At 46.9% G+C, this 22,039-nt stretch overlaps 1 protein-coding gene across 2 annotated transcripts in view; it reads right to left on the minus strand.

Moving 5' to 3' along the window:
• The window catches only part of PID1 (phosphotyrosine interaction domain containing 1), a gene marked incomplete at both ends in the record, with an annotated part of 88,958 nt that extends 73,179 nt beyond the window's left edge, over positions 1-15,779 (minus strand). The window contains one exon of one of the 2 annotated variants that reach the window (XM_080349807.1): positions 15,740-15,779. Coding sequence is in view for 1 of the 2 variants with exons in the window: in XM_080349806.1 (XP_080205932.1) it covers positions 13,637-13,666 (30 nt within the window). Of the gene's footprint in view, positions 1-13,636; positions 13,667-15,739 lie in introns of those variants that run through there. The other variant, XM_080349806.1, reaches the window with a different exon arrangement.
• Between the last annotated feature and the right edge of the window lie 6,260 nt (positions 15,780-22,039).

The raw sequence follows: 22,039 nt of genomic DNA on the forward strand, positions 1-22,039 counted from the left end.
GTGCAGAGGATCCAGGGCACATCACCACCTTGGCATTGCTGGCACTGCAGTCACCTCCTTCTGAGGGGAAAAAATGATCACATTATAAGGAGGGGATTCTATGCTTGAAAGTCATTCCTCCGCATCTCCAACAGACTGACAAGTTGTGCTGTGTCAGTTTGTTCCCATTGCAGAATAGTCTCCGAGTCCCCTGGAGCGGTCCCGACAGCCCTGCTCCCTCCCGGCCAGCCGGTCCCGCTGGCACTGCCAAGGGAGCCTTGACCTGCTGCTTCAGCCAGAGAGCCCTAATGAAAGGGCATTCATGAAACAATCTTAAATAAAACCGTACTGCTGCCTGTTGACACCTACTATAATAACTGGAATGCTACAAAGACTGTAACTTTTCCGGAAACTGTATTACATAGCCGTAACCAGCCTGCACTGACAGCTCTGTGGCATGCTTGCAATGATTAACAGGGACTAACTTTGTTATCTGACTCCTCAAACTCACAACACCACTATCACTATGGGAAGCCACGCACAGCACTCTAAGGACTAGGTCATTTTAAATCAAATGTTTCCGTCTGATTGTATGCAGGTTTATACCAAATTGTAAAGCTCAGTAAGGAGACCAGATTTTAAAACCTCTCAGAAAGTTGTTTAAAAAAAAAATTAAGAAGCCACCAGATAGATTTTGGGCTCATAGGGAAGAATACGACAGCACTTTCATATCATCCTACATATGGATTTGAGATTATGAGACTGCTCTCTAGCCTCACCTCTAACGACAGCTACTAGGTAAGAAACACTTCTTTGTTCCTGAGAAATGCTGAAAATTAAAAAAAAAAAAAAAAAGAGACAACAGGGGGCATTTTAAATCCTTTGAAGAAGTAAATATACAGGATATTTCAACAAGATGGACCCAATGGCAAAGCAATGTGATTTCAAATTGGGTCCATCTTTTTGAAACACCCTGTATGAAGTTTTCACAAGAAAATACGAAAAATAAGAGAAGGCCTCAGAAATAGACTGGATTCCCAAATAAGAAATACAGTTTATCAGCTGAAAACCGACATATATTTGCCAAAGCCAGACAGAAGCCCCAATGGCAGGCAGCAGGCCACACCGGGCTGCAGCTTTGGGCACACAGGGCCGCCAGGCAGCGACGCTCCCAGCCCGCTGCCTACAGCAGCCGCCGTGGCCCTGCACCAACCCTCCTGCCAGGGACCCACGCTCCCTTTTCTCCTCACAGAGGGCAGGAACCGTGGGACTGTGAGGCTGATTAACACGTCCACAAATATTTTGTAAAGTGGTTTTCCCCCCAGGCCGCCCCACAGCAAGCAGGCAGCGAGCTCGCAGCACAACTCACGCTCTGTGGGATACGCAGCAGCCCCTTATGCAAACAGCGTTAGGGCTCGGTCCAGAATGACTTCAATAACATATGTTTTCCAAGAAGAGTAATACGGAAACATTCAGTTCATCGCTCTTAGACATTAAATCTTGTCACATATATCTACTCTTCAAGAAAAAAGAAAAGGAAGGAAAAAAACCATCAGAAAATATCTGGACTCTTAAAAATACGTGAAGTAAAAGAAATGTGGAGTAACTCCACTGGCATTAGCGATGGCTGTTAGAATTACACCATTATCAAGATCTGAATTTGGACCAAAAAGACTACTCACATATAGACGACGAGCAAAATTTATTCCCAAGTGAACAAAATGACATCTCTTTAGACATTAATGGCTTCTGAAATTCTCTAGCTTGATACAACATTAGTGATTTAATTGCCAAACCACATTCACCTCATTTATCTTGGAAAGCTCCGCATCCATCTAAGAACACCCTCAAGACGACAACAGAGGAACGAAAGGTCAGGCTGTTACTTCCAGAAGCAGGGCAGTAAACTTCAGAACAAACAAGGTATGGGCATTTCCCTGGTCAATGCTAGCCACTGCATGTGGCTGGTTTTCTAATATCATGCGAGCAGCATGAATAAATTCTGATGTTTAAAAATAAAAATCCTAATCTGAAAGGCCAATACAAATGTCCTCTGAAACTCATATAAAATATATGTGTTTCTTGTAACCAACCAGAAGCAAGGTGCGTCAGCACAAGGTTTCTGCAGATGTGTCTCCTGGGCTGTGCCTGCTCCCAGACCTCTCCTGTCCCCAGCTTCAGACCTGCTCCTCCTGCCCCCAGAAGTTTTACATCTCTACAAAGCATTTTACATTAGTTCAAAGCCTCCCTAGATTCTGCCTTTTTGACAAAGATCCCCAGGTACCTCCATCTATGCAGATCTTGCTACCTCACACAGCTGAACCTGACCTGCTGGAGCCCAGGCCCTGGGATGACCCTTTCCAGTTGGCAATCTTGCCATAACTCAGCTGTCACTCGCAGCTCACAGTCTCTTCAAATGTGATTCTCCTTTGGGCAGATGAGCTCCACCACTCTTGCAGCCTGAAACATGTCAACATTTTAAATGCAAGAAGGATGTGGGAGAGTGGCTTCAGGAAAGGATTGATTAGGCAGTGACTAAAACTTCAGTGAATATTTTTCGCTGTTCTTAAGAGCCAGGGCTTTTCGGCACCCTTACCTGGGAAAGGCATTTGCCTCGTTCATTTGGAGACTGGTCGCAGGCTTGCTATGATGCACAGAAAGGCCACCCCCGGCGCTGCACACCCTGCGGCAAGCCTGGTATTTCTGATGGGGCTGTTTCCTACCCCAGGCAGCCCCAGTCCCCACTGGACACCTCCAAGGAAATTATCTGAACTGCATCTGTGACAGCTGTTGAGAAAAACAAAATCCCAAATCTTTGCAGCAGGGTAACTCCCATTAGTGAGCCAGGAACTGCAGGATTATGAATAGAAGCACAAGGAATCACACATGACCTCAGAGCTAGGAGAAAGAACTGAATATTGCAACATTGATCTGCGGGAAAAGGCAACAGCAGGAGGTACCTGGGCTCCTGTAACCTTTTAAACTGTGCAACTCTGCCTTCTGTAGCAACTCTGTATTTTAGACGTACAAGATTAAAACATCACCCTTTGAAAATGTTACACATCCTAGCTCCAAGCTTTAGCCTCCTTAATGAAAAAACAGCCTCTTAACACCAGATCAAAACAAAATCACTCATAGACAAATGCTTCCCAACATTCCTCATAAACCGCTGAAAAGTTATATGTCCATCTCAAATGGCAAATTAAAGGGGATGGATTCAAAGGCATGGAAATAAGACTGCATTCTTAAATCTGAGCGATTTAACACACGTATCAGACTGAACTGCCCAGTCTTGTAGAAAGTTACATCCTTTCTGCAGACCTCGGCAGGGCTGTGCCACCAACAAGAATGTGACAGAGGGGGCTCCGCTTCCTCCATCATCCCAACCACATTTCCAACCGGCAGCTCTGTTGCTGGCCACGTGCACAGCCAGGTCACAGACCCGCCGCTCCCAGAGGAGACAGCTCAGAGCGGGGCCAGCCCGTGCCCTGTCCGTGGCTGGAGGATCACCAGGCTTCAGGTGTCCCAGGAATCACTGCTGGGTTTGCTCTTCCCTGCCCACCAAAAAAATCAACCACCCAGGACCCTTTAACAGCCCTGTACATCCCTCCAGCAGTTCGTCTTAGCAGGAGGCACGAAAGCTGTCTTTACTATCAGGATTTTCTCAGACACATGGTACCAAGCTTAATAGGCCCTTTCAGCCAAACTATCGAGAAGACAGGCATAAAATTTCCAAAATATCCTTCTTTCTGACTCTAATCCAAACAACAGAGCACAGCTGTGAAAACTGAAGCCCGTGTGGATCTGCGCTGTATAGGCCCCTTCCTAAAAGCACAAGGACAAGATTCAGGCTTCAAGAACATTTTCTGCTTCAGATTTTTGGTCAGGCACAGAAAATTCCTGTAGATCTGGGCAGGTGGGAGGGGGAATAAAACTGATTTAAGATCAATCAACAGTTCTGGAACTGGCAGCACAGAAAACATTATGGACACTATGGGATAAGCAAGCCAGCCACAGAAATATCTCACTTCATCCTCTGCACATAAATGCAGATGCTTATAGGTTAGGGTTCACCCCTGCCTTAAAATAGCTGCATACGACAAACCTGTTCAATTGCCTGTTCCTATACCTGAAGTAATACTCTCTCAGATCGCTCACAAACAAAAAACATCACTCAGCCCATCAGAGAATTTGAAATTCCCAGCTGCAAAGCAACGCACAGCCAAAAACATCTCTCCAATCTTTGCACTGACTTACTCCTGTTAATCTGATGCTTAAACTGACAATTTTCTCAAAGGTGAAAGAAATTCATTGCCATCTTCTGCAGACACACAGCACAGTGAACTGGGGCAGAGGTGAGGGCTGTGCCCTGACACCCAGGCAGCTCAGGGAGCTGCAGCTTGGTGTTTGCCTAAGTTCCACAAAGTACTTTTTCTGGTCAAAAACTGGGGAAAAAAAAAATCCAGATGGAAAAGCTAAAAACGGGCAAAAGGTTCTGTTAAATAAATACTCTCAAATCGGGAGAAAAATATTAAAACCTTGGTTTTGAAGTCTGAAATACTTTTTTTTCTGACAATTTTGCTCTTTGTCTTTACACTGTCCAGCTCCAAGCCAGAGCCAGAAGAACCAGCACACCACGATACAGCTCTTTGTGTAGTGTTCCTCTCCCCAGCAGATGGAAATACTATAATAGCAAACTGAGGACAAGATTTCTTAATATAACACTAGAAACCAAATTCAACCAAATAATTTGGACTGGATAGATTTAAAAATAATAACAAATTTTTTCTTTGCCTGTTTTTTTATCCAGAATGACTAGGGGGTGGGGTAATTCCCCACCCCAAGAAACTATACTATTTTCAGGTCAGTATCATCGCCATCAGCTCAGAATTCACAGATTAATTCTGACAGCGGGAAAGCTTGTCCCCAGCTACAGGAAAGCTGCAGAGCAGTTGAGGTTCACTCCAGAGAGCCTCCCCCTGCAACCATCCAGAGGAAACTCTGCATCTACCCATCCCTCCTGTCCCTCAACACCCAGGCTCAGGGATGGAATGGAGAGCTAGGAACTCGCAGACTCAGATCATGTATTTCATGTTGACACCACCACCAGGGAAGTCCCATGGCCTTGGTCCCCTGCAGACCCCCAACTCATCTTTCCTGGCTTCCAGCCTACCAACACTTTCAGGAAGAAGCTTTGTTTGTTTTAGATGAGACTATACAAACTTTCTGGATCTCCTGTAACAGCCCGATGGGCAGGAATGCCGTCCTACTCTACAGTCTGGTCAGGCTCAATGCTGATACTGACCCCAGTGGAGCTTGGACCAGATCCCACCACAAGATCATCAGAGCAGCTACTCCACCAGTGGGACCAGACTCTGAACATCACTTCTCTTCTCCAGGCACCAAGTGGGCAAGTTTTCAGAAGAGCTCAGTCCACCAGGTAAAACACTCTCTGTAAAAGTCTGGCCCTAAACAGAGGCTCTGAATACTTGGAAATTTACTCCAGGGTCATTCTGAAAGCCTCACACGAAACGTATGGAATAACGATTTCTCAAACCCAGAGGGAGCCTGGCACAGGAAAAAAGAGATGGCCACAAAGCTGAGCTTCAGGACACTTAATTAACTTTCTATCTGTTCTCAGTGTTCTTGGCAGTTCTCGTCAAATATATCTACAGAAGATGTTTTCACATGAGGAGACGTTTGAAAATTGTCTGGTGTGACGCGGACCCAACGCCCCACAGGGGTATGGTGCAAGAGCACCGACCGCTCCGGTGCTATGGCACAGAGATCCCAAACCAAGCACAGCACTCTCGGCACGGCTCAGTCAGTAAAGCTCTTTATTAGTAACTCAGGTCAGAAATGTAGCTGTTAACATTGCCTGGAAGCACAACCAGCCATTGAGCTGTGGGAGGGGAGTTAAACAGCCCAAAAAAAGGCCCCCAACTTGCTCCACATCTCCCACCCTTTCCCTTGAAGTGCTCAGCACAACAGAGCAGGGGAACCTGCAAGGGAACAGGGCAAACAGCCAGAATCTTTATATTTCCAAATCAACAATGACATTTTTAGCACTGATCATCATTTTGTTAGGAAAGTGGTTACTGTTTAAATGTTCCTGATGAAAACATATGGAGGTTCTTCAGAAAGACCACCGCTTCAGAAGCCATCACTGAACTGCTGAGGGCAGCGCAACCAGATCAACTTAATCACTGAGGCTCTGTATAACTTTATTGCAGCATCATCAAAAGAAAATAAAATACCAGCAATATACAAGTTTATTTTTTAATTAAGATTATATGCATCAAAGATTTATATTTGCCACTCCATATTTTCAGTATTTCAGCAGGAAAAATGAATCATGAAAAGCCATATTAGGTCTTCTCAAGACACATTTACAATAACAGACATTTTAAATCTTTGGTCAAAGAGTTCTGATGCACTTATTCAGAAAGAGTCCTGAAGACTAACACTACTGTCACCCGTAACTCTTCCAGCTATTATTTGAAGTGCAAATAAGTTCAATTATTATACATGAACCACTAGGGATGGGGGGGGAGTGGGCAGGGTGGGAAGCCAAGTACAGAACATTGCTTAAAGGAACTTTTCAGCCACACTTTTACATGTCTCTGGGCCAGACCCTCATCTTGCTTAGAGAGCCAAATCCCCAACAAAGTCACCACCGTGCTCCATTCTATGTGAGGATGCCAGCAGAAGGCCCCAGCTGAAGGTCTCTGCCACAAACACAGCCACGCTTGGAAGGAAACACTAATGCTCTGGACACACCACTGCTGCCTGTCCTGCTGCTGCCACCAGGGACGAAGAGAAAATAAGAAACGGGCAGTCAAAATTCTGCACTACTTAGACTGAATGCTTTAGTTTGTTTTCCTCCAAGGAAATTACTGCTTTTTATTTTTTTATTTTTCTTGGTCATCAAACAGACTGTCAGTTTCATAAACAGAAACTAGTAGTACACTATAAACGAACCCTTAAGATCATTTCCCAGGGGTCTTTCCACAAGGCAGTCACTGATTTTGATTTTCTTTTGGTCATAGAAAGCTTCCCAAAATTAGCATTTTTCCAGAGCCATTCATTTTCTACAAAGAATAACTAACACAGAAAAAAGGAACTGCCCAAGCTAAGTGGTGCCAGATGAGCTTGCTGGAACCACAGAGCTTTTTTTGAAAGATCCCTGATTGCCATAAAGGCATAGCAGCAAAATCATGCAAAAACTTTGAAGCCTTGAAAGATATCCTGAAGGTATAGAGTGCCAAAAAAACTGGGCTGTAAGACTTCCCGGACGTTCGCTTCCACATGACTCAAGCTTAAATTTCAAATACTTTTCACTTTTTCCTTCTGACATAATATTTAATAAAACCAGAGCTCAGTAGCAGTATCAGTCCTGCTACATATGTCTTGCAGCAGTTTCTGCCTAGACAGCTGCTTGTGTGCTTTACACTTACAACCTGTTTGTGTTTGGTTTAAAGAAGAACTTTTCCATATGCTTTTAAAAATTAAAAACTCTTGCTCTGACTGCCTGTATACTGCATTTTTTTAATAGATGCATGCATCTAAACACCAGACATACAACAGAAAGACATGTCCATTTTGAAAGCAACAACAGCACCTAAAATCACGTTACATCTGAACAGATGCAAACAAATGTTGTCAGAAAACCAATGCGCCCATGATTACCTTGAAGTCATCACACATGGGTAACACTGCCCAGAGCTGACTTCTCTTAAGTGAAGAGTTTCAACATTGCTGACATAGGAGAGGTGCTTGATGTGTATACTGCGTGGTAGTGAATGCGTGCAATATGCATGTCCTTAGCAACAGAGTCTACCATCCCCAAACCTAAAAATTACCAATAGATTCAAAATGCAGTGTTGCAGAGCACAGTGACAAGTCCCAACAAAATGAGCAATGTGTTTGTGAAGCCTCAGCAGGCAGCACTCATGAGCAGGAACACCCCAATACTGCTGCCTTCCATTTTTTCACTTCTACCAAAACCCACACTGGGTTTTTACTGCCATATCTTAATGATGCAGAGGTAAATTACACTGAAAATTCAAAGACTACGCTAAAGCAACTTTACACAAAAGTATTTCCCATGGACTTCACATGGGCTGCATAAGTTAGACGATAGAAAAATTAAGCCTCCGGTTCAGGGAATCAGAGTTGCCCCAGTAAAGGACCTGAAGCTTCCTGCACTCCTTCACCTACTTTGCATCATCACATCTTGCCCACTGTATTTCACAGCACATTAGAAAAAAATGTGGAACTGTGTTTTGTGAAAGACACAAACTCTAGCAATATAAGAATATACCACAGCCATTCACTATTAAATCCTTGTGCAGAAATGGCCCCAAACTGTGGGTATTGGTAAAAATATTGAATTTCCAGATAAGCAGACAGAGAATCACTGAAGTCCTACCATGAATACTTGGCTGTTTGCACATCCTTATGAAGCCACTTCACCACATGATGTCCGTCCCTGCAGCAGGGGGGCAGCTGGCTGGGCGGGGAGGCAGTGGGTGGCACAGGGGTCTCTAGCTGCCCTGCAATGGTTTGAGCAGGCCCAAATGATGGCAGAAACCAAGTGACCACTTGACAAGAGGCAAATGCACGGCCAAGAAAAGCATCTGAAACCTCAGTGTTTTCTTACCTGGACCCACAGGCAGGGGCAGGATGCAGGATGGGAGTGGGGTCCACAACACACCACCCCATCTGCTCCCCAGCACCTGCCTGCTGCTCACGCGAGCTGGTGGCCAGGCCACCTGCAGAGCAAAGTGAGGGCTCGTGGCCACGGCTCAGCTCAGGGATGCCCAGCGTCCCAGCACAATGACAGGCAGCACCAGCACCACGGTGTCTCCCACTCCAGGAAAAAATTTGGATGTGGCTGTCCCCATCACCCACACACGTTAAGGGAAGCAGGAAAACTTATGAACAGGGCTTATAAACAGCATGACCTTGGAAACTATGCACCCACTGGGATTTACTATCTAGAAACAATGTCTGGCATCAAGCTTCCAGGAAAAGTTAGGTTTCAAAGCAAGTAGCAGTCATGTCTCAGCCACACAGAACTGCATGAAGACCTTGTTTTCAAAAACCACTTCAGAGTCCCATGGAAGCATTGCCAGAGCTGGCAGCTCCAAAATCCCAGCTGCACCGCCGAGGGCTCCTGACCCTTATGTCTCAAACAGGCACGAAGGGCACATTTGGAAATAATTTTAAAGAAAGATTTTAGAAGATTTTCAGCATCATTTCAACCAGTGCCACTGCCACAAACATCTAGCCAAAAATCAGAGCATGATGCTTGTAATCATTGATAAGCTCTGCTGCAAACACGGCCATGAAAAACATACGCCAAAGGTTCAGCAAGTCCTGGGCTGCACCCCAGCCTTCCCATCAGGGAGAACAACACTTAAATATCCAAATGACCCCCTGGTCACTGCTTCAGTAGAGGATACCGGGAGGTACTCGCGTGTTTGGTACACTCGCGTTTTACTGAACACAAACCAGGAATGCCACAACAGCAATTACAGGGGGAAAAGTCTTCAGAACAGGAACAGTCCCAGATCATCTCTCTTACATTATGCATGAATAATGCTAGTGCCTGTGTTAGCTGCAAAATCACAATCTTCTTGAGTACTGCCCCAGAGACTCACTGATCCCTATGGTATATTCCTGTAACACCCCCAGCTGTGCCATTTCCCATGTAACGGACTGTCCTGCTAACTTTGGAGAAAACACACCTAACTGTGACATTGCTATAGGTAAAAGAATCACAAAAGGGGGAAGGGAAGGGAAGGGAAGGGAAGGGAAGGGAAGGGAAGGGAAGGGAAGGGAAGGGAAGGGAAGGGAAGGGAAGGGAAGGGATAGCAGCAGAAAAAGCAGGATTCACCATGTTATGATGTCAAAGAAATTCCAGAAACCTGGATATTTATGATTTTCTACCTTATTTGTCTAATCCATTGAATCCAATTCAAGTCTTCCAGAAACAGTGAGGCTTCTTCATTAAGCAGCAGGATAACAGGAAAAGATTCCATCAGAAAGAAGTGGAGAACAGAGTGATTTAAAAAAAAAATAAAAAAAGCGATCACAGCCTTTTCCAGCAAAGCCAGAAACCAGTCTCCCAGCTGGAGATGCCCAGCTCATGCCCCAGCTCACCGCATTCTTGTAACCCAGCTGCTGGTGACACTTCATCCCTATTGCGTATGCATGAGCTCTGCTGCTGACCTCACTACTGGAATCGCATCCGTCTAGTCAACGCCAAAAACTTCAGAACAAACCGTGAAACTTGACAGGATCAAACACATTTGGAACAAAAGTAGCTTTTACATGAACAGCCACAGACCAGGAACACGCAGCCTTGTTGTACACCCTGTGAGACTGGGAAAGGAGACCCACAAGCCACAGATGAACGTGTCAGAACATGACAGAAGTCTTCACACCACAATGCTCGCTCCCATTTAAGTTAAATGTATGCAGTTCCCCTTCGCAATGAGGGCAGGACCAACCCACACCAACAGGCAGTCACTTCCAAAGGCTGTTCATACTTCCCCTTACTGAACCAGGCCAAAAGAAATACTCTGAAAGATGAAAATATTTTCACTGCCATCTTTACTTAGGATGGAGCTGCACTTCACCATGGCTGGATATTCACACAAGATGCATCCAAGTCAAAATTATGCCACATACAACTCACACATGAAAACATTAAGAAAGCTGTGCCAGCTTCACGCTTTCTGTACCCATACATCAACTCAACAAGAACCTATAGAAGAGAAGGCAAGACCTGTCATTGTACATCCCCCAAACAGCCTGCAGTAGTGACTTGACATAACCCATAGTCACAGAACACATGAATAGAGAACACAAGACATCATCTACTCTACCTAATGACCAAATGCCCCCCTGTTACAACCAAAATCCCATGTCCAGCACCCTCCCAACACATGCTTGCCAGTCAGGCTGAACACTCATGACATCAGCAACAAGCAAGAGGCACCCACTGTCAGCACCCCAAAATTTGTTTCACAGCAGCTGGGTGCCAGGAGAGAGGGAGCCTGGGACAAAGAGAGCAATATGAGACACCTGAAACTGAATTCAGATGTCGGGGGAGAAATAAGCAAAAAATCACATATTTATGCCTTGCACAAGCTCTCCTTGCGGAGCGTTGGGAGCAGGGGTGGGTGGGAAGCAGTGCCAGCAGCTCTGGACAGGCTGGTGGTACACAACACGTAGTTCTTGGACGCAAAGGGGAGATCAGGCTACTTGGTTCTTTAGAAGAAGAAAAACTCAAAGGGGTTGAGGATATTAGATAGTCCATTGCCCATACGACTCTGGTTTGCATGTATGGATTAAGACCCAGTCCTCAATTACAGCATCACATTCTAGATACCCCCAGCATCCTTCCACTTACCACACTCATTTGTCCACTGTTCACTATGTTGTTATTTAACCTCTTGTGTGACCACAGAATTATTATGGGCTTCTTGTGTCTTTTCCAAGGCTCTCCCTTCTCCCCATTTTTAGGAACTGGTACAAACCCAAAACATCATTTAATTCTGTAATTTTGGATCTCTCTAGCTTGTTCTTTCAGAGCACCTACAGGCCTTCATACAGCAACTGCTGTTGGCAAGAACTGCATTTACAGGCACTCAGCATTTTGGGAGGCATAGGACACCTGGAACCTCCAGCTAGAGGCAACCAACAGCAGGTTGCACGACATCAGTGGCCATTGCTGACAACTTCAGTGCTCATGGCTCCCTTCCAGCAACAGGGAGAAAGAGCACGGGCTCCCCTCACCACAGATCTGTGTTGTGCTGCAACAGATAAGTGAAAGGCCCAGCAAGCTCATCCCTCCTCCAGGCACCCGTGGGTCCCCACAGCATCTGACCCTTCCCACCTGCTCCCAAAGGCAAGACTCCACCAATGCGCAGGATGTGTGAGGCAGCTAAATAAGGTTACGCTCACAAATTTATTCTGCAAAACATAAGCATTTTATTCTCTTTAGCCACACGTGCTTTTGTAGGCAGTATTAGATATTTGTGATATTAGTATCTTGTTATTTTTAATACCTTCTAGTTCCACAAACAGGGCATGTAGCCAGTCCATACAAACCAAACCAGCACATCGCTATTAACCTCAGCTTTCCCTCCTCTTTCCCTTCCCTCACCTTCTCCTTTGCCCCAACTGCTGGGTGCCATCTCACCTCGGGTCCTTCTCCTGCAGCAGCACTCCTCAATGGGAAACTATGCAGATAGTTTCCCATTTCACAGATAGTGATACAGATACTCTCACCTCCACAACCAGCCTAAGATCATTAACTCCTTAAGACAGGTGATCTTGCTGCTTGTGTTTAGTACAGAGATGTTTCTGGACAATGTAGAGAAACAAACATATAATGACACATCGACATAGCTTTTACCTTGGAATCCATAAACTATGGATGTGGCACAGCATTTCTATTCACTAAAATCAAGTTTCTCGTAGACAAGAGGTGTCAAACTCATTTTCACAGGGTGTCACATCAGCCTCATGGTTGCCTTCAAAGGGCCAAATGTAATTTTAGGACCGCATAGATGTAACTACTCCCCTGGTGAAAATGAGTTTGACACCCCTGTTGTAGAGAAAAGTATGTATTTTTGAGAACAGGAATTATTCCCATTACTGGCTGCTGCAGATTAAAGTTCACAGATCTGCTCAGTCTGGCTTCAATATCAAATCAAATATCTGAATTTTCTATTTGATTGTATCAAAGCAAATTCTCAATCTGAATTTCAAAAGCAGCGGTAACCTTTTCTTGTCATCAGCTAAGACCATTGATTCTTACTTAAAATGTTTGGTTCTCTCTCTCACTAGACACTTGCTCTGGAAACTATATGAAGTCTACACAGTGGAACTACAAACTGAGTTTTATTTCATCTTGCTCACTGGCTGCCTCAGATTTCACCCCGAATATGAAATATCCATAAAAGCAAAAATTTAAAAAAGACAGAGCCCAGGGCTGGCAGAACCCGACCCGCTGCGGGAGAGTGCGGGCTGCCCTGCGGGCACAGAGAGCGGGGAGACTTAAGTTCCCATAAGTCACCAGGACCGGTAGATTTGGGGGTGACAAACGGCTCCCGCGGGATTTTGTGTCCTCCACGTCCCACTCCGCGGGTCCCGCGCGCCCACGGGCGGTCCCGTCCCGCACCACCCCGCACCGAACATCCAGGCGGTGGCCGGCCCGGCGGCGCTCCCCCTCACCTAAGGGGTGCGTAGGGAGAAGTCCCAAAACGGCGCTTTCTCCGCCGAAACCCCCCCAAGCCGCGCCGCCTCCCGGGACCGGGGTGGCCGCAGCCGCAGCGGTGCCCCCCCCGCCTGCCGGCACCAAAGCCGCGCCGGGAGCGCCGGAGTCGCCGCTCTGCGGCAGCCGGGACCCGGGATGCCGCCGGGGCAGCACCTCCCTTCCCCGGCACCGTGCATGTGTCCCCCCTCGCACACCCACCCTCGGAGGCGGGGGGAGAAGTTGCAACAAACTCCCGGTACCGGGGGGTGATGCTCCGCCGGCCCCGCTCCCACCGCCACAGCCCCCCCCCCGCCGCCACCACCACCACCACCGCCGCCGCCCTCCCGGCCAGCTTCGCGGACTCGGACCCCCGCCCGGCCCTACCTGCAGCCGCTCCGTGGCCGGCTGCCACATGGTGCCGCGGCGGCGGGAGGCGCTGCCGAGCGGGGCCGAGCGCTGCTCTCTGCGGGCGCGCTCCCCTCCGCGCTGCTCCCGCCCCGCCGCTCCGCCCACGCCCCGCCCACGCGTGTCCACCGCGGGGCGGGGGCCACGCGCGGACCCACTCGCCAGCGCGGGGACCGGCTGCAGCGCGGCTGCCCCGGTGGGACAGCACCCATCCCCCGCGGGGTGGCCTCCACCTGCAGCCGCTCCCCGGGGACACGCACGGGAGGGGGAGCAGCGCAGACACCCCCGCTTGCCCACACGCTCCGCCGTCCCCCCGGCATCGCGCTCTCTGGGCAGAGCTGCCAACCTCCCCACTTGCACCGGCTGTACGCTGCCTGGGAGGATGGAGCCCCCTCCAGAGGCAGCTGAAACTTTTTCCTCCTTTTCTTCAAGAGGTTCACAGCACTTCCAAGTCAGCAGAACACTGTCCTGCTCCATAAGGTCCTGCCTGTACCTGTGGCCAGGCTGCTGCTGCCATTGAAGGGGCACAGAGCACAGGGAGGCACTGATTAGGGTTCAGATCCCTCCTGTCCTGTCAGCCCCAGTGTGGCAGAGGGGTCTCTGCAGCACACCAGCATTAGCCCATGCTCAACCACTTCACAGCACCAGCATCAACAGCCCCAGCAGGATAAGGACAGGCTTTGGGATTTGCATTCTCCTTCTATAGGCCAGTAAAATACTCCATGGCATGTCTTGACCACCTTTCCCCACCAAAAAAAAAAAAAAAGAAAAAAAAAGAGCCTCTGCTGCTACATCTGGGGTGCAGACAGAGGAGTTGGGGTATCGTGCTGTGGGGAGCTGCCCCAGCACTGCCAAAGCTGCACTCAGCCTCACCTCGCAGCCCAGGCCCTGGCTGCGCTTCTGGGCTCCTCCTGCCCCCCACGGCCCTGCAGGAAGCCTGCGCCGCAGGTGTGACAGAAATATGACCATTTCCATGTCCTGAAAAATAGAGAGCACCAGATTAAGGTGTAGCACTTGCAGTAGACAGACTTGTTTCTGAACACTGAGGTACAAAACATCATGTTCCCCTCGTCCCCAGCCCCAGCTGTACTCACTGCACGCACCCACCCGCCTCCCTCCCAGACCTGCTGGATACACCTGCACTACAGCTCACCCAAGCCACAGCACAGCATTAGCCACAGATTCAGCCACCACAGGGGCATATAGGGAAAATTGTTGTCAATGTTATTAAAATAACATATGAATTGCAACATTCATATCACCCCCACAATTACCTGAATTGATGTTTCCATCTCCTTAGACAGATCCGCACCACAGCGCTTGCCAGGCAGGAGGGTCAATGTTGTTACTCACCCCAAACGAGCCTTACAGCCCAAACAGCACCTTACACTGGCATGGGACATCCCTTTACACAATAAAAGGCAAAAAAACCAGACCTGAGCCTTCTTTTTGGTATTCCGGAGATTAAGAGCAAAAATTCCAGAAGTACCTAAATGACCTTGGTGCTTGGGACAGTTTTTAAGACATGGGAGCTGGTCCCCACTTGTGATCGAGAGAGCAATACCAGGAGTGCAGTGCAGCCCCTGGCCCTGACAGGAGCAGCGGGGTGGTGGGGTGGGCGATCTCCCATGGCTCTGCCCCAGCACTCACAAGGACACGTGCACTCTCTTCCCGGGCTTGCAGAGGGGCATGTAGGCATCGCTCTTCCCCATGGAGATCAGAAATGTCACAGGAAAGGGAAAGTCTCTGCAGGCTCCTGAACTGCACCAAAGAACACACTTTCCAGGCACAAAATCTGTCCCCAGCCCTCCGCGGTGACCCCAGGCATCTGGGGGACCAACACCAAGACACATTGCAGGATCCAAGCATGGCTGCATCTGGTCAGGGTGAGGCCTCAATGAATGTGAACTTTTAAATCATTTCTGAAAACACTTTGCTGTCACATGCCTTAGCAGTAATGGCTTAATTAAAGGAGTTCAAGTCTTGCAGCTTCATTTATTAATACATCACTGCCCTCTCTCCAGGAACAGAAGCATTAACCCTGCATCAGCTCCTGACCTAGGCACCTACAAGATCTCTCACCAAACAGTGTGTCCCTGTTACCCTCCTGTTTCTTCCAGCTGATGCTTACAGTCCTGTACAAGGGAGGCATTTTCAAAAGGTCTCACTGTTCCTCAAATAAGCCTTGGAGCAGCTTTATTGATCCTTCCCATACAGGTAAATCCACCCGCCACCAGTGCCTGAGCCAGCTGGGAGCAGGCACAACCCAGGCTGTCAGCAGTGGTGCACAAAGGAAGTCCAGGATCTGCAATTAGCAGGAGACCAACCTTATAGCTAGAGGCTGCTTCTTTCCCGGTTTACATTATTTTATACAAACAGAAACAATTGGGGGGGAAATCTGCCTTTACTGCAAATGGGTAGCACGTTTTTAGAACAAACAAGCAGAAATAGTGGCTTACTCGATTTCCAAAATGTGAAAACAGAAAATGAGTGCTCCAAGCTTCAGGCTGAGGTTGTAGGAAAGTAGGAATATGCTTGTGGGTAGGAATGAAACTGATGAAAAGCAATCTGTGAGCACCAGGAACACCACCAAGCATGCTCCCCAAGCCTCACCCCTCACCGAGACAGTGAGCAGGGCTGCAGGGACAAGGTGGCTATGGAGACACCCTGCTTAGGTTTCGTTAGTCTCCAGGGGTACTTGAGCACCACCTGGGTTACACTGTGTCAGGAAACCGAGCCCTGCTTTTGCCCTTTCACCATGCCCCAGGATGCCTCTACGGGAAACTTGCTTCTTGGCTGGACTAGGTGCTGCTGGGGTGGCTAGGGCACCATCAATTAAACTCGGGTGACTTCATGTCACAGTCTCACTAAGATGAGGTCATTCTTACCTAGACTTCCCAGTATTTTAATCCAAGGATAATTTTTTATTGGATATCTAAGCTGTTTTGCATTAGGTAAGTTCTGCTCACAGCCAGCCAGAGAACTTTTGGTTAAATAAATAAAGTGAATTCATATTTCCAGGATGTACCATGTTCCAGAATGTGCTTGTAAGAAAATACAGATATTTTTACTATTGATTTTCCTTTTACTGTGCCAAATTGTGGAGTTTCTCTTCTTGTAATGAGTTAATATTAAGACAATTCTTTCTGAGTACTGCAATACATTATACAGGTTGGTCCCGCTTCTCTCAGTCTCCTTCACTTCTGTGGTTGCAGGACAGAAATACTGGAGCCAGGAGAGTTCTCTTATTTCAAAGAGGAGTATTTGATGCAATAAGACCAGTTTCACTTGTGTTCACACAGTAAAGTTTGAGCGTTTCAAGTGACTCCAGGACATTTTCTCTTTTTCAATGGCTCTTAGTTATTTACTTTGTCTTCCTTTAGCACAACCTTATACCCTAATATAAGGTGTTTACAGCAACATGGCTCTTCCACATTTGAAAACAAAAATGAACTCAGGGGTTTTTTAACTGTAAACATTGCCTTTTTAATTAACTGAAACTGTTTAATTGCTGATCCCAATTAATTATTTTACTTCACAAGCTCCATTTAGCTTTAGAAGTACGATTACTTCTCACTGAAACATCACTAAAAAAGTCAATCAGTTATGTAAACGCTGCTTCCTCAAATATTGTGCAGACTTTGCAAGTCCTGTTTCTAAGATCCTCTTTTAGATTACGCAAGTTTACGAAGAGTACACGAGTCATTAAACACATCTTTCTCCTCTTCCATAAGAATTCAGTTTACCGTGGGTTTGTTTTTGCAGGGTAAGTTTGCTTAATTAGCAAATTTAATGTTCTGTAAAGTGCTGTAATTAATAACACACTTGCAAAATCTAAATATGTTAGTTACTCTTAAATGTGTCAGCTTGTTCCAAGCAAATGCAGCATCCTTGCACAGATGAAGGACACCAGATACACTGTATGAATTTTCTGATAGATTTCTGAAAAAATGTTTTATGCCTAAGTAACCCAAAATACCCAAATACCAAAGTAATTCAAACTGTTTCTTTTGACAACTTTTGTATTTTAACGTTCAAGTTAAGAGTAAATATATATTTACATAGAACTTCACCTCTTGCAGAAGGCAAAGCTAGATAGGATGCCAGAGCTCAACTTCACGTCTAACTGGTATAAACACAGCAGAGTTAAAGCCCAAGGTGGAGATTTCCAGCTCCTGCGGCAGTGTGCGTGCTTTGGGGACTCGGTGTGGGGAGCTGCTCAGGGTGGATATGGCCAGGCTGGATGCAGGTGGTAGCTGGGGCTACCATCAGACCATTGGTGGTTTGCAAATGCTGACCATGAAAATGTGGATTTTGAGGGGACTCAATCATCTGCAGGGCTCGGGGCTATTGAGAAACAACCTGAATTACAGTGACATCTAAATGGCAGATATACGCCCTTTAGTAAGTACAGCAGCATCTGGTTTTGTATTCCAAACCCAGGAGATGCCTAAAGCCTGGTTGCTGTTAAAGTAGCAGCGATTCAACAGCAAAGATGTTTCATTCAAATGCTGACAAAATGCAGTTCACATACATCCAAGTCTTGTGTTTTGGTAAATTGAAAGGGAAATTTACTTACATACTTTCTAACCATAAAATCCCAGTGGTGCAGTACCATTTTTTAGGTAGTCATTTTTATTCTGATTATGTAGGTGCATTGGGACACGGGAGTGCAGCTCCACCAAAAGTGGTTCAGCTGAGGTCGCTCCTGCTTGCAGTGCATCTGGCTTATTATCCCCTTTGCAAGTATTTTAAAATAGCATGGGAAGATGCTATAAACCTGAAGCAATGCAGCGTTAATGATTTGTGAAATTGAGGCAGCAGCAAGTATCCCAGGGAAGGGAGATAATTCACGTTCGGATACGCCATATTCTCCCACCCATCCAGACTGGACTTGCCAGGTATAAGTCCTGATTTCCAAGTTGAGAAGCTCTTGCTGGGGTTCCCATAGCAACTAGGTGTCTTTAATGACCTGTGCTGGTGCCAAAAGAGGCTGCGTTTCTGATTACCTCTTCAGCTATAAATACCCCACCACCTTCCCCAAGTACCAGGGTAGCTACTTCTCTTCCTCTACCAGAAATAACTGGGAACATGATTTTCAAGGTGCCTGGACTAAATAAATGTATGCAATACCCAAGTAGTGACCTATTTGGCTGTGTTTATGTGATCTCCCTTTTTTCTTCTCACCTTTTGGCCTCATGTGTAGAAAGGCAGGTACTTGGTCTCCCTTCTCCCTTGTGTGCGCACCGTACCAATCCTACTCACAGCAGCACAGAAAATAAACGACCAAAGCCGTGGTAGGTCAAGAAGTGCAGAACGGCGGTTGCTGAAAAGGTCTTGTATGGATTTAAAAGGCCACCTTAGTTCTGTACAGGACCAAATACGTGATAATAAAGGACAAAACAAGTTTTATTCTTAGTATTCCCATCACCTCTGCTGGGCAGCATCTCCACCACGGCCAGCGAGAGTCCCGACGAGCGAGCAAAGCCGGGCTCCAGCCTCCCGGCCAACACAAAGCCGCTCCTTCGGGGCAGCCAGCCTGCTCGGAGCAGCCCCGCACATGCCCGTTTCTCCCTTAACCAGCATGAGGAGAGAAAGGACGAGCCCGCGGACCTTGGCAGCGGCCGCGCGGCGGGGGAGGGCTCGGGGCCGCGGCGGCTCCCGGGCCAGGCGGCCCCTGGCCCCGCGCCAGCGGCAGGAAGCGCCGTGCGGGGGGAATCGAGGCCACCGGAATCTGGGCCATGGGGGCGGCCGGAGCAGCGCCCGGCAGCGCGGGGGGACGGGCGTGCGGCGCGGAGGCTGCGGGCCGGCAGCAGCGCCTCGGCGGGAGGCGGGGGACAGGCAGCGTGGGGACAGGAACAGGCACGGGGGGGCGTTTCGGCGGGCAGCAGCCTCCAGCTGCCGTGCCAGCCCGGGCACAGCGGGACAAGAGCGGGCTGTGTCCCCACGGATCCCTCCCGAGGAAGAACGACTGGGAGGGAGGAGACAGCGAGGATGAGAAAGGGGGAACAGCCGAGGCTTGGAGCCTCAGGAACCCGAAGGACAAGAGAGGGTTTGGGGAGGTGATGACATGACGGGGCAGAGGAAAGGCCAGGCAGACAGGACAGAAGTCCTCCCCTACCCAGGGAGTGCTCCCACCGCCGCACCCCTGACACAGCTGGTGGCCAGACACCTCCTTGCAGGGACAATTACATTTCCCAGACAGCTTCTAGTAGCAAATTTTGCATTAATATACCTAAATAAGCCTCGGTCCAGCTCTTAAAGCAGCAATTAATCTTGTAAGCAAAAGAAAATGACTGGCATAAAATCTTCAGGCTGACACGTGCCAGACATCTCCATCTTCACACTGTCCTACATCCAGAAGAACTTGAAACAAGACCTGTTAAGAGTCCTGTCAGCTCTGTACACCTTTGACTGTATTGTCTCTGTGAATTACCCCTGGTGACTTTTAAATACTTATTTGTCTGTAATAAACAGAAATATTTACCTCCACAAGTCTATACAGAGATCATGATCACACTACACCTGGTTTACACTGAGCTAATTCCATGACTCTTTTCTGAGTTGCACAGATGAGACTCCGTGAACTTAGTTTCAATTACTTCTGATATTTAACAACATAAGTGAGAGGAGAATCATGTCTATAAAGTTAAGCTGGTTTTAGAGAGAGCACTGAAAACAATGGAATTCTAAAAAAAAGAATGAAGAATCATAAGTGACAAATAAATATTTAGGCAGTTTAATATATACTGGATATTTCCTCCAAATAAGAAAGTTCACCAAGAAAAGAGACATTTGACAGTCTACAATTAAAAATTTCATTCATAAACCATCACTAAAGCAAGAAAAAGGTTTGGCAATCTGTCATCTAGATTTCACAATTTCCAACTACCAAATTTATCTGTGAAAATAGGAAGTTTACTAGAAGCCACACTTCCTATTTCAGTGCATGTGCCCATGAGTTACTCATAGGCATTAGGAGATGGCCCAGCTGTGGCAATGTGGGAGAGGTTTCTCCTTCCCCCACTTGAGCACAGGGATGTAAAGAGCCACTGTTATAACCACCCAAATTCTCCTGGAAACACCTGTGAATACAAAGGTTCTTTCACAGCTAAAAGCAGATAATTTTCACGTTACATTGCAGAGGTGTTCATGGCAGAGGGTGTGATAGGATGTGTAATGGTACCAGTGTCACTTGTGTAAGGCACTCACTGTCCTCCACAGTCAGCAACTGGTACCGATAAAACACTAATATCAGAGTAAGTCAAAGCACATAAAGGGGCAGAAAACCAGAAGCACTGTAGGACAAGAGACAAATGTGTGAGATGGGCAACAGAGCAGAGTTTGGGGTGAAACCATGCTCCAATTCACCCAAGTCCTAATTAAGAAAAGACAGATGGCTGAGTGGGCTGTGGAGGAGGGCCCCCTTCTTGGTCCAAAACCTGGGCACAGCACTGATTATCTGGAAGATTTTTAACACATGTGCTGATGAGTGGATGTGAACTGTTTTGCTGGCAAATACCTGTAGTGGTGGTAAATATAGATTTACAAATAATCCAGAGGAGCGCAGGAATCATCCTTTTGTGTACAATAATTTAGTGGGACTCAAGTCCCTTCTAAGTTTTTGAGAACCAGAGTGAATGTAAAGCCCTCACTGAAGGTATAAGGCTGATGCTGATTTTACCAAGTTTTGCAACTGAAAGAACTCTACAGACATATAAAATGTCTTAAACCCCAGAAAAGGCAAGATTACATATCAGAAAACTAGCAAACCTCAAAAGTCATTCATTAAGCTCATGCTTAAATTTCAGAATGAGCAGTCCCAGTACAGCAATGCAGCTGGACTCACATGCATTGCTCAGTGCAGTCTGGGAACTTGTTTCAAGCTGAAAGCAAAAGATGGAGTAAACAGACTGACTCGTCACAGTCAGCAGTGCTCAATGGATCCATCACACAAAATGCCAATGCAATGTTGCTGAAGCAGCTTTTGTACAGGTAACATATCTATGTGTAATTTTGAGATGGATTATTATGAGATGGGTTTTGCATTTTTCCTTTCAAAAAGCTTATTAAGCATTGTCTTTTTAAAGAAGTCTAAAGGTTGTGTGCCTCTTTGGTGTGTAACACAGGAGTACGTCCCCATACTGAGATAAGGGATTTGCCATCTATTGCTACAGAACATTATGGAGAAAATTGCGCTCATAAATCACCCCTGACAACGAAGTTTGAAGAAGAGAGATGTAAATCAGAGACAACACATGAAAGAAAAAGAGATAATGAATTCTCAGAAATCTCAAGGCTGTGTTGCTTTAGAATGAAGAACACATTTAACTGTTAATTTGAAGTCTGATATTATTTCTCTGCCCGCAATTTCTGCCCTTC

The sequence above is a fragment of the Nesoenas mayeri genome (assembly GCF_963082525.1).
Source record: "Nesoenas mayeri genome assembly, chromosome: 9".
NCBI classification, from domain to species: Eukaryota; Metazoa; Chordata; class Aves; order Columbiformes; family Columbidae; genus Nesoenas; species Nesoenas mayeri.